At 36.8% G+C, this 17,301-nt stretch overlaps 1 protein-coding gene across 1 annotated transcript in view; it reads left to right on the top strand.

The window, feature by feature from the left end:
* Nucleotides 1–3,400: 3,400 nt before the first annotated feature.
* Nucleotides 3,401–17,301, top strand: part of waplb (WAPL cohesin release factor b) — a 63,934-nt gene continuing 50,033 nt past the window's right edge. The window contains exons 1-2 of the mRNA XM_081393422.1: nucleotides 3,401–3,788; nucleotides 5,623–6,110. Of these exons, the coding sequence (XP_081249548.1) occupies nucleotides 5,645–6,110 (466 nt within the window). The 5' untranslated portion in view covers nucleotides 3,401–3,788; nucleotides 5,623–5,644. The remainder of the gene's footprint in view (nucleotides 3,789–5,622; nucleotides 6,111–17,301) is intronic.

Below are 17,301 nucleotides of genomic sequence, written 5' to 3'. Positions count from 1 at the left end.
AATATCACACACACACACACACACACACACACACACACACACACACACACACACACACACACACACACACACACACACACACACACACACACACACACACACACACACACACAAATTTTTTTTTTGCCTTCACGGCTTTAACAAATAATAGGACACCAGTTTGTTATTTGTGGAGAGTGTCTTTTAACATCTGCTTATTCAGTGTCTTGGATGTGAAAACTATTCAATTCAAGCAGACGCCTCTCAGCATGTCCACCTCTATTTCACCGCAATATTCTGATTATTTTGAATTAAACAGACTCACAGAAACCTGGCAGAGGAATTAAAAGCCATACTGTCTTTTAAATAAAAAGGGGGGTTTTGAAAAGGTCGTTCATGTGCGTAACTGCCAATTCCTCTTATACAACTCTTATGCCAAAACCCTACAGGTGCCTATCTCTAAAATGATGCCAGGTTTGTGACACCAGGTCGGCGGGTTGGCATAGAGTGGCACTCGTATCCCCCTGGTAAACCCAGGATTCTGGCAAAAGTCCGTGCTGAAGACGCGCTGTGGCATTATGGGTAAAACCCATCGCATTAATGCGAGTGGTTACTCCTTGATATTAAAGAGCTTTTTCAAAATCCGAACACTCTTACAGAAGAATAAATGTTTTATCATGAATGTTTCATCATGAATAATAGATACATTTGATCTATCTATTTATCTATTATCTATTTTTTTTTCATAAATAAAGTAGGAATATCAGACCTCTGGACTCACACTGCACTGACAGACTGACTGAAGAGATTTATTAAGATTAATATGATAAATCAGATATAGTGTTGAAATGAAGACGATACTGTGACGCATTGTGGTTGTGAAATGTTAGTGAAACACGTCTCTTCAAACATTTATTAAGAGCTGTCACATCTGGTGACTAAAAGTCATTGCAAATTGAAATTAGTGAAAGTGAAAAAAGTGCAAAAGGGCTGAATGTTTTGTATTTAGGTATTTGATGGGTCTAATAAATATTTTATAAGATATTTTGTATTGTGTATGATTTTTTTTATTGTTATGATGTTTTGACATAGACTGGGTTATGGTCATTATTTTTTTGAATTATATTTATTATTTTATTGTAATAAAATGTTTCATATGGTATTAAATGTATTTATATGGAATAATGTATTGTTCAAGACTATTTTTCCTTAATACTTATATCTGAGTTTTAATATTCCTGATCCAAAACATGCAATTCGTTGCATTTTTAGGCTAATTGCACATCTCACCTGAATATTTTTTTCTGTCTGATGATTTATTACCGAACTCCTCTGCTCTCTGAACCTGCGCCTGTCCCAATAAGTCACTGCCTAAAGCACCAGGCAGCTGCCAGCGGTTAGTGTGGCCAGCTTGTGTGCGCTGACCTAGTGAGCGAGCTGACACCTGTTAGAATCATAGAATAACAGTATGTGATGTGCTAAAAGTTTCAAAGACAAATAAATATATTTGGTCCAGAGTCATGAAGAAGATGCAAACTTACACTTCTTGTAGAGTTTTGTTGTGAAATGTGGGAGGTTATAAGCGCCGACCTGAAAAACAAAAGTACTGAATGGGTAGCCATTTGAAATGAACTAGCTTTATATTTGTGAAGTGCAAAAAACACAGAAAAATTGATGTTGGTGTCTAATATAGCATACAGTTGAGCAGGGGTTTTCAAACTGAGGCCTGGGGGCCACAAGGGACTACTAGGGGGTCTATGGAAAAGTTTACAGAAAAACAAATGTGAAAATTAATAAATAAATAAGATTGTGGCAAGCAGGGTGGGGCCGAGAGCCATGGGAACGGAGCGAGGCCTGTGGAACGAGTGTTAATGAGTCCCACGGAGGAGCTCCGGAATGATAAAAAGAGGAGTGACGACAGTGGAAGTCGAGAGAAGACCAGGACTTTATCTTTATCTGCGGCAGTCGTCCATGATGGGCTGCCGCTTTACTTTTGTTTTGTTGTTTATGTTTATTTTATCTTTGAACTCCCCATGAAATCAAAATGAAAGTTTTTTGGCTTTTAGTAATGTTATCTATAAGCTAGTGTGCTCTAAAACAATGACACAATTCAAGTTTAATTCAAGGCATTCAAGACAGTCTCTCACTTCTGTCAATTTAGATCAATGATTTTGATGACATCACGCTGAACTTCAGCTTCTCATCAGATTTTCTGTCCAATAATGCTCTCTAGAATCTGAAGCATCCCGCCCCCCCAACATTATAATTTCACGCTGAAGCTGCAGCCAATATCGGTCACTTGTTCACACATTTACTATTTTCTACATGGTGAATGGCACACAATGCACTATATAGGATAATTTCCTATCACCTATAATATAGGGGATAGAGAACGATTCAGACAGTGTAAAAATAATTAATTAAAATTAATAAAACTAACAGCATGGATTTATTTAATGCCATACCATAGTGAGTATAATGTCATGTAATACCAACTAAATATTTTCCAAATTACATATTATGCATATTAATAATATATTTTTTTACACAGTCTTCAAATTGAGTCTTAGCTGCCTAATAGGCTATAACTATGTGAAACTATAGCTGCCTTTTAAATTTTAGGATGGGGGTCTCAGGAATTATCATATTTGGGGCTTGTAGCATCTAAAAAATGTAAAACCCCTATAGATTGAAAAAAAGTTAGGACCCTAGGCTATATTCTTGTGATTCTAGTAATACTTCATGACACTTCTTGTGCATTAACCCACCTTGTGTGAGGTCTGGGTGGCATATTCCTGGCAGATAAAGGACTCCACTGGATGTGCATTTTGTTTAAATCCCCAAAAAAAACAAAAAACAAAAAAATGCTTTCACTTGTCCTGACTGACAGTCCACATCACGTTCCCAAACATTTAAGACGTTTAAAAACTAAAGAGGTGTAATGAGTGAGGTGTTTGTTTCTCACTATGGTTAAACACTAAAAGCCGCTAAAAATACCCAGGCTGTAAGTTACTTTACAGATGGATGAAGAGTGAGGGAGATCGAGACTTAGCCGTAGTTTGTGGTCTATAATCTTCTTGTTGACATGTTTTGTTGCTAGGATACATGTAGGTCACTTGACCTGTTAGTGTCAGATGACACAAATTAACATATTCCTTACCAAAACAAACAAATGAAACAAAATGCTACATAGACAAATTAAAACATGCTTGCTGCATTCACTTTTGCCTCAAAATGTTGACAATCCTAAACCGACTTCTTCCATTCAGTTTAATAACTGGTTAGCCGTTTTTGTACTAACCAAATATTCCATAGTTGAATATAACCTACTTGGGTGTATATTTTATGCCAATATTATTTTAATAAACCCGACAAGTGCCTACAACCCCCATAATTCAATGAGAAGAAGTACGTGACGCCCATCGCGTTCAAGTTCAAGACTCTTTATAAAACTAGCCAATCACACGCCTCGAAAATCCTCCGACGGATGCATAGTGCGGCCTGTGATTGGTCAAGACTGATACGCCTCTGCCGCGACGCGATTGTCGTGACGCGAAAACGTGAAGGAGGGGGAATGCGAATGGAGGCCGTTGGTGTTTCAGAGCCGAAACAATTGAGATAGAAATACATGAGGAAAACTCAAATAGAAAGCCTGTGAATTTTTATATTTAGTTATATCGAAACTCATATCTCATATATACTTATAACTGTGTCGGTGGAGGTCGCGAGGCAGTGCGTGTCAGTATTTAGTGTTTGTTTATAGTATTAGTGGAACTCAAAGGCCCGGATTCACTCTCTTCACCAACCTGGCGAGTAACGTTATTTAACCTCATTTGGTCCTGTTGTGGGCTCACTTCTTCTGTACATTCTAAATATGCATTGTAACCTAGTATTAAATGAGTTTTAATGCTGGAAAAGAAGTGCATTTCATAGCATTGCCTTATTAGCCTGCTAGCTTCTTCATGCTAATCCTCTTGCTAGCGAATTAGCCGTTAGCATGGATATGTTGTTTTTATCAACTGTGCTAGTTTTTAGACCCTCTTTCGTTTTAATCCAAGGGAAAACGTTGCGTTAATGTATTATTTGCTTAGCGAAAGAAAATAAAGTTGCTAAAATGACAGATAAACAGAAGACAGCAGGTAAAATAAATAGAATTAGCGTGTGGATAACACTAGCTTTTAGCTTTCTTCTTAGTTTATTACTGATTATTTATGGAAATTCGCTGCGCTTGCAATAATGTGGAATGGATTTCTAGCATAAAGTATGTTTAATATTTTTGAGGTTGTCAGGTACTGGCAATAGCTATGTTGCAAGCCAATGGCGGGCTATAAGTTATTATGATGGTAATATCATGGTACTGAATGATTGCCATATTGATGTGCCATGCCATTTACTTCATGTTACTTCAGATTCTAGGCTACTTCATGGAATTGAACTCTAATATTCATGATAGTTTTTGGTTCTTTTTAGTGCTATTATAGCCACAATATTGCACTGCCTTTTATTAGTTGTTAGAAAATGTTAAGATTACACTTCTCACTTTTTGAGCACATTGCACCAGATTCGTTTTTCTTACGTAGAGCACAAAGTGACTTTTAAACCTATTTATTTAGTTATTTGTGATGCCTTTTTGTATGTAAAGTCACAAACTTTGCAAAAATATCAAAAGGTATTATATAATAAGTTTTGTTTAATATTGTTGGGGTTGCTTAGTTGGCACTAGCTAGATTGCAAGCCAGTGGCGGACTCAAATTATGAAGATCGTAATACCATGGTACTTCATGATTGCTATATTAATGTGCCATGGCATTTAGTTCAAGGAATAGGCCTACAGTTTAACAGCCTTGGCTTGTCTAAAATCAATGGTTTTGGTTCTTTTTAGTGACACAATCATGAATTTTTCTGCTGATGATTAATTGTCATACAAATATTGCGATTAACAATTTAATTCTGTTTTATGTTAGTGTAATGTTATATTTTTACTTGGAGTACAGTAGTAAATAATATATTATAATAAAAAAATTATAATGATAGGCCCATAGAATTAACTTTAATAATAATATAATCTAATGTAATTGATTAAACCCCAAAACTTTCATTTCGTCCTGACTGTCTTTGTACTTGAGAGCAGTTTTGTTTTTTTTGGCAAAATGTGATAGAAATTTATACTACAGTGCACAATTATTGCGATTATCTCAAATAATTATGATTAGATAGAAGTTAGGATCTTGGAACTTGCACTGCTTTTCATTAGCTGTTGTGTATATCAAAGCTTACACTTCTCAGTTTTTAGGCCTATTGCATCAGATTGTTTTTTCTTATGTTGGACACAGTTACTTTTAAACCCTTTTTACTTTGTTATTTGTGAGACGTGTGTAGAAATCCAACTCATATTGTAAAATGATTCTGATTCCTATGTTTTATCAGCACAGAAGCGCAGGTAGTTGTCTTGTTTGAATGAGTTACATCTGTTTTATAATAAGTAGCCCCGAAATCTTTTAGGTTCAGACATTGAGAATGCAGAATAATGTTGATTTTTATTAATTATGAACAGATTAATCTTGAGGCAAATTGTTAATAGTCAGCATTTGATTGCAAAACAGCCAGTGAGTTATTCATTAAACAATTTATTATCGTTTACAGGGAATATGAGACGGATGCCACAATGACGTCTAGATTTGGAAAAACATACAGCCGAAGAGGAGGAGATGGGACCTCCAAGTTTGACGAGGTGTTGTCCAATAAAAGGGCCACGCTCAGCACCAAATGGGGTGAGACGACTTACAAAGCCAAGGTGGGAGCAAAGAGGCCTGGTTTAAAGACTGAGTTGACAGATCAGACCAAGAGGTCCAAGGTCTCAGAAGGTGATGGCTCAGAGGATCCGTTCGGTTTCGACAGTGACGACGAATCCAAGCCGGTTACGTCTCGTAGCGTAGCCCAGTCTAAACCCAAAGTGACGTCCACAGGGGGCTCCCAGGCCAGTCTGACGCTGGAGCCCAACAGTAGGGTGAACCAGCCTGCCAGCGTGGAGGCCGTGGCCCCCAGCAGGGCCCCTTTCACTCTCAGTAGTGAGAGAAGTGCTCACAAAGTGCCAGAGGACCCTGGGAAATTTTTTAACACCTCTACTACAGGTATGTTTTGTTCATGGATAATTCCTTCCCCTCTAAAATCCTTCGGAATTGTTTTAATGTTCAAATGATATCTGATTTGTTCCAGCGTTCCTGTGTTAATCAGTTGTTATGTGTGCTGACAGTGTCGTTCAGGTGTTTGACCCATTTATCTCAACGGGAAGCACTTACTTACCACATTGTATAGACCTGCCCTAGATTTTTTTTTTTTTGTGGTTGTTTACTTGTCTGAAACATTTGACAAACTACTTTAATTTACTGAACAAGACTGTATCTAAACATTACTACGTTTGACTTTGAAATCCATATTTGACGTAATGCACATAATTGAAATTAGGGAGCATGTATCATCATTAAAGTCCTAGTCAAATCCTTGAATGTCCTTTAGTTGCAGGGTTAAACAGGGTTTGTCAGCAGTTTTTGCAGTGGCTATTTGCTCTAATTAGGAGACGTGCAAGAGCATTGGTGAATTCCACTTTAGTTTATTTCATCATGTGTTTCTGATGGATATTCAGCATCATTTACAAGTGCATGTGAATGCTTGGAAGAAAACATCAAGATTACTTGTGGTTACTAAGATAGTTTATGCTTTGTCCTGCAAATCTTTACTTCGGCTTGTGTGTGCAGTTTCTAGTTATTAGATGTCTTTTGAATTGTGATCTTCATGGGGTTTTGAAAAGATGATTCTGTTAGTATACGATGTTGAAAAAAAAGAAAAGAAAAAAATCAAATCATACTCAAATATTTTCTGGGATTTTGTCAGTAATGACAATTTAGATAATATTTTGCTATGTGTGATTTACTTAGGACCATTAGCCTGCCCTGTAATGGTCTGCTTTTCATATTCTTTATATTCGATGCCTTGGTTAGTTCACAGCAGTGGCAGAAATTAAGTTTTCCACTACAAGGCTGTATCTCCCCCCCCCCCCCCCCCACAAACTGATTTAAAGGTAATTTTTCCTTATTTTATCGGATGTAACAATTTGACAAAATATAATGCATACATTTAATCAATACATTCAATTAGAATAAGAGACACTTTTACCAATCAAATGAAAATACAATTTGTCTTTTCACGTTTAATTCAATGTGTTGCTTGCGGTTTCTTTCTTTGTAATTAATTGTTACATTTATTAGCAATTTGAGTAATGTTTTTTTTATTTTATTTTTTCTGTGTGCATATTGCATAAATAATGCTGTGAGAAAAAAAAAAGAAATGTATGAAACTTGAACCGGTTAAACGGTGGTTTAGGTATAACACTTGCACAAATGGCTTTTTAAGAAGATGCATTCAGATGAGATGTAATTTGAAGGCCAGTGAAATGTGAGAACTAGGGATGCACCGAAATGAAAATTCTGGGCCAAAACCAAAAATTCTGCATGCACTTTTTAAAGTCTAACTGAAATCAAAATTGACCCTATTTACTTTGTTAGCACATATTACTAGTCTTGTGGTGAACAATTAATCCGTGCAAATTAATACACAGAAAATAAATAGGTTTAAAAGTCACTTTTTGCCGTCGTAATCTTTAATCAAAGTCTGAAAAGTCTCTTCCGGTCTGGATTGGCGTTCCTTCTCTGATGACGTAGGTTTGACGGCTTGGTTTGGGAAACGCTTAACCACTCCCCTCAAACCGTTAGTCTGTAATGAGCGAGAGATGGAGAGGAGGAGCGCTAGAGTAAAACCCTGCCCTCTGTTCAATATTCCTTTTCACTGGGAAATACGTCACAACACTGGAGAAAAGTCGTTTGCAACTTCCGGTTCACATGGACTTTAAGAAATAATTAAATTTCTTATTTTAAATGAGTTATTATGTGTATTATTATTATTAGACTTTTTAATTAAATTCAATAATTTTACTGAATCAGAATAAAAAAAATGATCACTATTATCACTATTATCACTAAAAAAAAGTATCACACTAAAATTGGACATAATATATTAGGGATGCACCGATACCATTTTTTTCAGAACCAATCTAATACCAAAAATTGAGTATCGTCTGATACTGATCCGATATCAGCCCAGTGATTTAAAAAAAAATATAGCCTATATATGGAATTTCTATATCTCTGTGTTGAACTGATAATTACTCTTTTTTTGTTGTTGTTGTTGTTGTTGTTGTTGTTGTTGTTGTTGTTGTGTGTGTTAAACATCATTATAAAGAAAAACAAAAAATGAAAAAAGTTATATGATCATCATCTGACAAATTACTAAAAACTAGGTCAGTGGAAAATTCTGCAGCAAAAGTTACTCTAGAAAAATCATGAGTGCACCATAATTGTATTAGCCTAAATCTAAACATTTAGTGAAACACATTATAAATATATTTATATATAATATATAGCCTACTATAAAATTAAAATATTTATTTTAAATGTATAGTGCAGCTTTTTAGTGAGGCAGATAGGACCGAAGAAGAAGGGCGGCTCAAAACGCTTATGCGCATCCCGTGCACAGAATGATGCGCTTGAAGCAACATGGAGCTGCAGCGCTTCGCATTAAGTTCAAAGCAAAAATGAAGAGATATTGATGTGTAGTATATTATATCAATGCAATAATAACAGTTTTAAATTTTAGTTACTTGCGTGTAAAGAACAATTCATAGTGCTCTCTACTCCAGTGTTGTGATCTAAAAGACACCCGGGAGAAAGTTACATGAACAGCAATTAACTCCAGGAAGATAAAGTAATTTTATGCAAAGCCATAGACCTTTATCTACATATCAAGTATAATAATATGAACATTGAATCATCTTGGACAGTTTCATCATGTCATAACCGAACGCGAAGCGCTGTTTGAATGCTGAATAGAGAATGACTGACAGCAGCAGCGGAGGGAGGATTTACGTGAACTTGAATTTAACGACTTCAATATTTATCTCTGTCACATTAAACTATGGCATGGCTTTAGAACACTTATAGTATATTGCACGAAAAGTTGATGGTGCTTTATAATGTTTTTGTGCCTTTTGTGAGGCTTAACAATAACACAGAATAGTATAGGCCTACGTACAATATCGTATTTGGATCGGTTCTGTTTGACCGATACCCGATCCGACAAAGAATTGCAGTATCGGAGCCGAAACTGAAACTGAGTATCGGATCAGCACATCCCTTGAAAATATATTAAAATAATAATAAATATCTATTAAAATAAATGTATTACATTCAATTATATTCAACGGAATCAGATTTAACATTTATGTTTGACCAATTATCAAAATAAAGCATAGGCCTAGTCCTGTTCTTTGACTGACTCAAAGCTATTATTATCAGAGCATGTAAGCAGTGCGTAGCGGGAGTGTAGCATCATTTTCTCAGCGTTTCCTATACAGCACATACAGCACAGTATAGGGCTATTGCAAACAGAAACAAGTCTATTACAGAAAAATTTCATTTCTGCATGTTATTTGAACAGATTTTGCTTTTCCAGTGAGCGTGAGCGATACATGAGTGGAGCTTTTGCTTGGCCCATGAGGGACTGAGCAGAGAGCTCACACACGGAGCGGAACATTGAGCAGAGCAAACTGGGTGACAGACAGATTTACCTGCTCAGCAGCCTATGGCATGTTGAGGGATAATCACAGAAACCTCTGCTTGCGTGAATGGTTTGTCGGATCTGCACACTAGCGCAGGTTATAATCTCACAGTTTAATAGTATTTGTAGTTCCTAATATGATAAAACAGGCTGTGAGACTGAGGATTAATTACCTCAAAATGTATGTTTGTAATATATGCAAGTTTAAGGGACTTTAAATTTATTTAAATACACCTCTTTAGCTATTGTCACGTGCCAGTTATTATCCCTCCGCATACCAATGTTGGCATGTGTGCCATAGGTTGCAGACTCCTGCCTTAGACTACTTCTACTGTTCATACTCAGTAAAATGTCAAAAAACAAACCGTCACAGTTTCATTTCTTAATTGTGTTGTTAGGAGAGAAAAGAAATGTGGAAGTGAATGTGGGTGGAATTTCACATCATGCATGTAATTGTGATGTTGGTTGTAGCAGTACAGATCTGAAATAAACTGACCCATCACTCACTGATAAAAAATATAAATATATATATATATATATATATATATATATATATATATATATATATATATATATATATATATATATATATATATATATATATATATATATATATATATATATAATATTATAATTATAAATAATAAAACTTCTTTGAGGGGATCTGCACCATAAGTGCTGTAAATGCTCAGGACACCAGTGTTACGGGCTGTAGACTTGTGTAAAACCCTGCTTAATGTCACACAGTAATGGATACGGCAGTCTGACTCTTAAAACAGCAGCCTGGAGCTCCCAGCAGACCAAGAAATGAAAATCTTTAATTGGCCCAAACTCTATTTTACATTTCCTCTGCATAATTGCTTTTTCAGGTCGGAACTCCTCCAGGGTCTTGCAAATCATTTGGTTGACTAAGTAATCAATGAGGTGAAGTTAGAGGAAACTTTCAGAACACTGACACCGTCAGCGGCGATGTTAAAACTAGGAGAACACTTAGACGCTGATGAAGCGTAGCGTCTGGACAGGCCCCTGTGAGCTGCTTATCTCATTTTGAAGCTCAGCACACTAAACTCATCACCTTGTCTGTAACTGCTAAGGGTCTCTTATGATAATGTATGCTGATGAGAGGCTCTCTCGAAGATGCTTCAGTTTTGTTGCTCCTGTGAATATTGCTTGGGTCAATCTATTATCTGGCAAAAAGTAGACATTTATGTTCCTATTGTTCTCTAGACAGCAGAACAAAGCCCACTGAATTAAAGGGGAAGTAGTTTATGGATGAATACTAAAACTATAAAGTTTTAATAATTGTTTTAATTCTATGAGAATAGGGAAGTCACCCCTCCCACCACCACTGCTATAATTATAAAGACAAAGAGGAACAATATTGTTGCAGTCTTTTTCAGTTGTTTTTCTAGCTGACGTGAAAGCCGATGTGTTTTCCAGCTGATTTTCCCAAATACAGCTGATTTGGGGAAAAAAATCTTTCTAATAAACATTTAATTTTACAAACCTTGCAAACTTTGGTGAAGCCAGCTGAGAGATTTTCTGAAGTGTGCATTTGTAGATAGTAGGGATGGGCATTTTTCAAAAATATTGGTTCATAAAATTCGAATATTCGTTTATTTAAATGACGTTTAAATAACAATTTCTTTTCTGTGAAAAAATACTATAATAGGTACTATATAATCAATATCAGTTGTGACAGTCGACCACTAACCTTGAAGGGGTCAACGGATGCAAAATTCTCTTTTATATGGTGTTTGCATATAAATGTGTCTTTGCAGTGTGTGGACACAACCACCATACAATGGAAAAAAAAAAAAACATTCACTCCTTTTTTTTTTCTTTTTTTTTTTTTTACTCAAAAAGCCTAAACACTCTCAATAATCAAGCCGTTTGGATTTTCTGAGCAATATAATGTCATATTGCTCATGCTCTGCCCACGACCGCTGACAGACTGTCCAGTATTAGCACATTTCCCCCTCAGCCATTTGTATACTGTCCGCCATGGCAGCACTTTGTGTGTCTTGTGTCGACACGCCCCACGGAAGAGAGGGGTGGGGTGAGCAGTTGCTCATTATCATTTAAAGAGACTTGAACCGAAACGGGTCGCTGTAAACAGAGCTGTTTTTGAGGAGGTAAAAAGGGTGTTTTAAACAACCATTGAGGATTTTTAACCAAAGTATGTTACAAACTTTACATGAAGACCTTAAAGAATTTTACCAACTTGTGGGAAATGGGTATCCGATGACCCCTTTAAGGCTTGTTCACACGGAGAATTGGGCTGCACGATATAGATGGGAAATTATAGATGCAATAAACTCATTGGAAAATTTAATTAAATTTTTTATAAGGAGATTTAAAACCAGATAATGATGAGGTTTAAAAATAATTACTCATCCAATATGCAAAAAGAAAAAATCACTCCAACCTTTCAAAGTGAACGTCTCTTTTTTTTTTTTTTTTTTTTTTTTTTTTTTTTGGACGTGTGAAGTATTATCCAGCATTAATGGCAAATTAATTAATTTCAAATGGAATTCTGAACAACAGGTATGCTTAATATCTCATATATAAAGTTGGGCTTAGTTATAGGTAAAAAATGTAACCAGTGAATTGCCGCTTCTCTGGTCTGGGAAAATTATATTAAGCAGCACGATTAGTTATAACCATGCTCCGCTGTATTTAACGCCTAGATACTTCCAACACAGTCGAGAGGCTTCCTCCTTGGGCATAAGATCTTCTGCAGTGACAACCTTGTTTTTGTCATCAGGCCAACTTTATTTTGACAAGCTAGCACAAGCTACCCTGTCTTTTAAAACTTCAAAATACTTCCTCCATCCAGCGGTTTTTAAATGCAAGCTCCCGACCGTCCTGGAAGAATGCACCCAAGTGGCTGGTTCTCCGCTTCACTGTCTGTGGTGTGCAAACAAACCAGAAGACAGCAGTGTACCTAGTCTTTCTACATCACATCTACATGAACTTTATGAATTAATGCATTAGTCATATCATAACCTTGACGGTTAAGTTTATTCTAATAACAAAGAGAAGGAGCTGGAAGAAATGTCACAATCTGACTTGTGGTGCAGCCTGGAATCATAATCACTCCATGTTCAATCGTTTGGCCAGAGGAGAACACCTCTACATTCTGTCACCTGATGGAGTTTGGAGTTGGAGTTTTTCCCTCTGTTCTCTAACTGAACTAAATGATTTCTATTACTATAAAAAAAAAATCAAAATGATGTTGAAGGTCGTGCCGCCAACAACCGATGGGCATGTGATGTAACCGGTGTGGCTGAACACAGTGTAACACCGGTAACATGACTATCGCAGCATGCCTAATCAAGAATCATTTTTGAAATGATTTACAAAATTAGGTTGTGAAGTGCCTAAAGATTCCCCTACGCAATTCATGTTTCATGCTTACTTCAAGATTAATGGCCGGAGATGGCAGTTTCGTACATGTGGTTGGTGGTAGATGTTCCAACTTCATGGAACCCATCATGCGTGCTGCCTTTCCATTTGTGATTGGTGGTTGCTGTATCATGTTACTGGTAATTTACATAGTACACTACTGCTTAACTTTGTTGCATCGTGGATGGTTGCTGTCAGTCACGTCGCCTCAGCGCACTAACTCTGCTGCCCTATCCAAAACAGTGTCAATATAAGTGCCCCATGGCTGGCAATTTCACACATTACCCATTCTTCAAATTAAATGTTAAAGCCATTTATAAGTCTGTTACATAAATCCTTTTCAACTAAGATTTGATCAGAATTCAGGTTTTGAAGAGTTATATAGTTTGATTTCAATGACTGATTTAAATTGTCATAATTTGAAAACAGCCTAATTTGTCATTTTTGGCTCTTAATAATTGAATGAAAAGGGGAATGTTCATGTGGTGATATAACTGAAATTTTGTAACTCCTGTTGTGTAATAGATGCTTTACAGTCTCTCTGCTTCTTTTGTCATGAGGTGCAATGAGGGTTTTGTATGTTGGCGACCTTTTTTCAAAGCTGCCCATTAGCGTTTTGTCCTGTCTCTTAACTCATAGTACATAGACATAATTGTAGGTATAGGTATAATGATGAATACAGTAATGTAAGAATGGTAAACTGTGAGTGTTGTCTGCCAGACCATTGCACAGATGTTATGACTGCAAAGGTGTGATTATTGCTTTAAAGATGTCTAGCTGTGTGTCTCCTGTGTTGACTAGTCATGGGATCAGAGAAAATTGATGGACTCAGATGGTCTTCAGAGCTAAAAGGTGCACTAGTTTTTAAGCACAAAGAAAACTGTACTTTTTACATCTGTTTAAAAAGTCATACACTTGCATAAGATCCAGTCACTTTAATGGTCTAGAACAGTGGTTCTCAATCCTGGTCCTGGGGACCCACAGCTCTGCACAGTTTATATGTCTCCTTTATCTGACACTCCCAGTTCAGTTCATAGAGCTCTTTCCTAACGAGATGATGATCTGAATCAGGTGTGTTAAATGAGGGAGACATACAAACTGTGCAGAGCTGTGGGTCCCCAGGACCAGGATTGAGAACCACTGGTCTAGAAAGAGTAGTTTTATTCTACATAACGAAAATGGTCATCTGTGATATTGGCCCACTGGTATCCTGAAAAGTTTTTTTTCTTCATTTGATATTTTTGTTATCTTGCTTTGGCAACAAGCCTCCACAAAGTGTTTGGGGTTGGCAGATATAAAGGGGTTTTGTCTTAAAGGGTTAGTAATTACTCACCCCATGTTGTTCCAACCCCGTAAAACTTTCGTTCATCTTCGTAACACAAATTAAAATATTTTTGATGAAATCCGAGGGCTGGCTCACTCATCAGTAGGCTTCTATGGGATCGAAATTTGCCGGCCCAGAAAGTTAGAAAAGACAATGTTTAAAATAGTCCAAGTGACTACAGTGGCTCAACCTTAAGTTTATCAAGCGACGAGAATAATTTTTGCGCGCAAAAAACAAACAAAATAACGACTTTATTCAACTTTTCATTTTCCTCTGCGTGGTCCTCTGAGTGAATTCCCATGGTGTAACAGCGCAGCGCTTCTGTGTTGTACATCAGCACGTAGGCTCACTATTGGCCGACGCTGGTCATGTGTGTGATGCGTGTGACATACAACACAGAAGATCTGCGCTGTGACACTACGTGAATTCACTCAGAGGCCCACACAGAGGAAATTGAATAGTTGAATAGTCGTTATTTTTATTTATTTTTTTTGTGCACAAAAAGTATTCTCGGCGCTTGATAAACTTATGGTTGAGCCACTGTAATCAAAAATATCTTAATTTGTGTTCCGAAGATGAACGAAAGTTTTACAGGGTTGGAACAACATGAGGGTGAGTAATTACAGACAGAATTTTCATTTTTGGGTGAACTAGGCCTAACCCTTTAAATCAGGGATCCAGACTAGAGCTGCATTAATCGTTAAAAGATCGCAATCTCGATTCAAACACCCACGTGATCTCATTCCTAAGTAACAACCATTCACCTGTGTCTTAGCCTAAACCTTTGACAAAAACACACCAAAACATTCTTATCTGTGTTTGTGCCGCTGCTGAGCCAGAGAGCAGTTGTCATGTGTAGGTATGAAACAGCTAGGTGGGGACAAGTGACTGTTAAAAAATGTATTTGTCATTGAATCATTCAGTTAAGAGATTCGTTTAAAAAGGCTGATTCATCCAGTAATGAAACAAGAAGTATTTGAGTCATTGAATCATTCATTCAAACCGATTTTTTTTTTTTTTAAATGATTCATTCAAATTAATTTAACATTTTAAATAGACTGCAATTAACATTTTGTCAGAACCATAGTAAATTACAAGTTATTTTGTGTAGTTATCTGTTCAGAATGCTTGGAGAATCGTGATCTCTGTGAAAAAAAACCCACAGCAATTTTTTGGTTCACAACTTATCCAGTATCGTGCAGCTCTACTTCAGACTAACATTTGAGAGCAGTTGTTTTGGTTTCACTAAGTTCTATAGATGATGTGCCAGCACCTGATTTGGTAGCGCTGGAGGGATTTTTAATCAAAAGGTTATTTTAATCATAAAATTACTATTTTTTTTGTATTAATAAGTGCAGTTACTAATATTATTACATGTATGTTTACTGGAAATTTGACAGTAAAAGCACTGAGCATAAATTGAGATGCAGATAAAATTGACTTTTATGAACAACAGTAATATGCAAAAACTTTGTGACTTCCTACTTGTCTCCATATATTAGGGAGTGGGAAAGTCAATTAGTGCTGCTCTGCCACCACTACTTGTAGTGGTAATTTCACTTCTTTTTTTAAAATAAGTTTTTGTTTGCTACAAAGTGTTAGTTTTACAAATCACATTAAAGGGATACTTCAGGATTTAGCATTAAGCTTTGTATTAGTAGAAAACCTGTAGTATTTTCGAATTACCATGCTTTCCACCCTCATATCTCCTTGAGAGGAGAGATTTATGTATTTTTTGAATGGAAAAATCCTCCGATGATGCAAAAATCGTCATTTTGCGTCATCGGAGGATTTTCTGGCCAGAGGCTAAAGACTACAGCCAGTATTAGGGGCTGTTCCGCATGTGTTCAACCCACCTATAGAGGGTGGGATCTCACATAATGTACACACAGTCAGCCGTCTTTCTTTGGAAGCTAAGCTTGCAGGCTCTTGTTCTGTGAAGAAAGCTGAGTAGTAGGAGAAAGCTGAGTAGTAGGGGTTACCATCCTCCTTTTCCCGGACTTGTCCGGCGGGCGAGATCGTTCAAAATGTCCGGGATTCAAATACACATTCATCTTTCCAGAGGTGAAGTATCCCTTTAAAAACAAGTTAAATTGGATATTTAGAGCTTTGAAGTGCTGTGAAAAGTGTGAAGCTCTTAAAAGCCTTAAAAAGTGCTTGAATTTTACTCTCAAAAGGTTGTAGGAATCCTGAGCTCAAATGAATAGCGTGGCTTCGTTCCACTTTCATTTCATTCATGTTTCTCATATGCAACAGGAATGGCAACTCTTTAATCATTTTGCCAAAGTGGTGGTGGCACCAGTGTGACCTTTAACAAAATTGAGTCGCATCAGCAGGAAAGATGTTCGCAATTTGGAACCCTGTAAATGGATACGTTTTCCGCTCAGTGTTTTACTTAATTTCCAACCTGGCAACCATGTGCACATGCTTTCTCTGCACTGCAAAAAAATAAATAAAAAAGATGATCTGAGAACTGAAAACATGTATGCTGGAGTTTAGCGATCTCCATTACAATTTTACACTCAAATAAAAAGCGTAATACAGCCAGTCTATGTTCCTTCTAGGGATGCACCGATCCGATAGGCCTACTCAGTATCGGTATCGGCTCCAATACTGCCATTCTTTGCCGGATCGGGTATCGGTTAGACGAGGCCAGACAGTAACTGAAATTTAAAATTTAAAGAAAAGGCTGAATAAACTATTGCATAGATAGATACTATATAATACTCTAGGCATCAATATGTCTTTCCTTTGTGGTTTGAACTTTTCAATGCAGACTTCGACGTGCTGCGACACTCGCTCGGGATGCGCAAAAGTGCTTTGTGCATTTCATAATACTTTTGCACAATGAAGGATTATTAATAGCCTTTCTTGTTCTGTCCTATCTATATGTTGCTGCCTCATTAAACAGCTGTGCTTAT

This window comes from Scardinius erythrophthalmus, assembly GCF_964197995.2.
Source record: "Scardinius erythrophthalmus genome assembly, chromosome: 18".
NCBI classification, from domain to species: domain Eukaryota; kingdom Metazoa; phylum Chordata; class Actinopteri; order Cypriniformes; family Leuciscidae; genus Scardinius; species Scardinius erythrophthalmus.
This window is presented reverse-complemented; position numbering and strand designations above follow the sequence as displayed.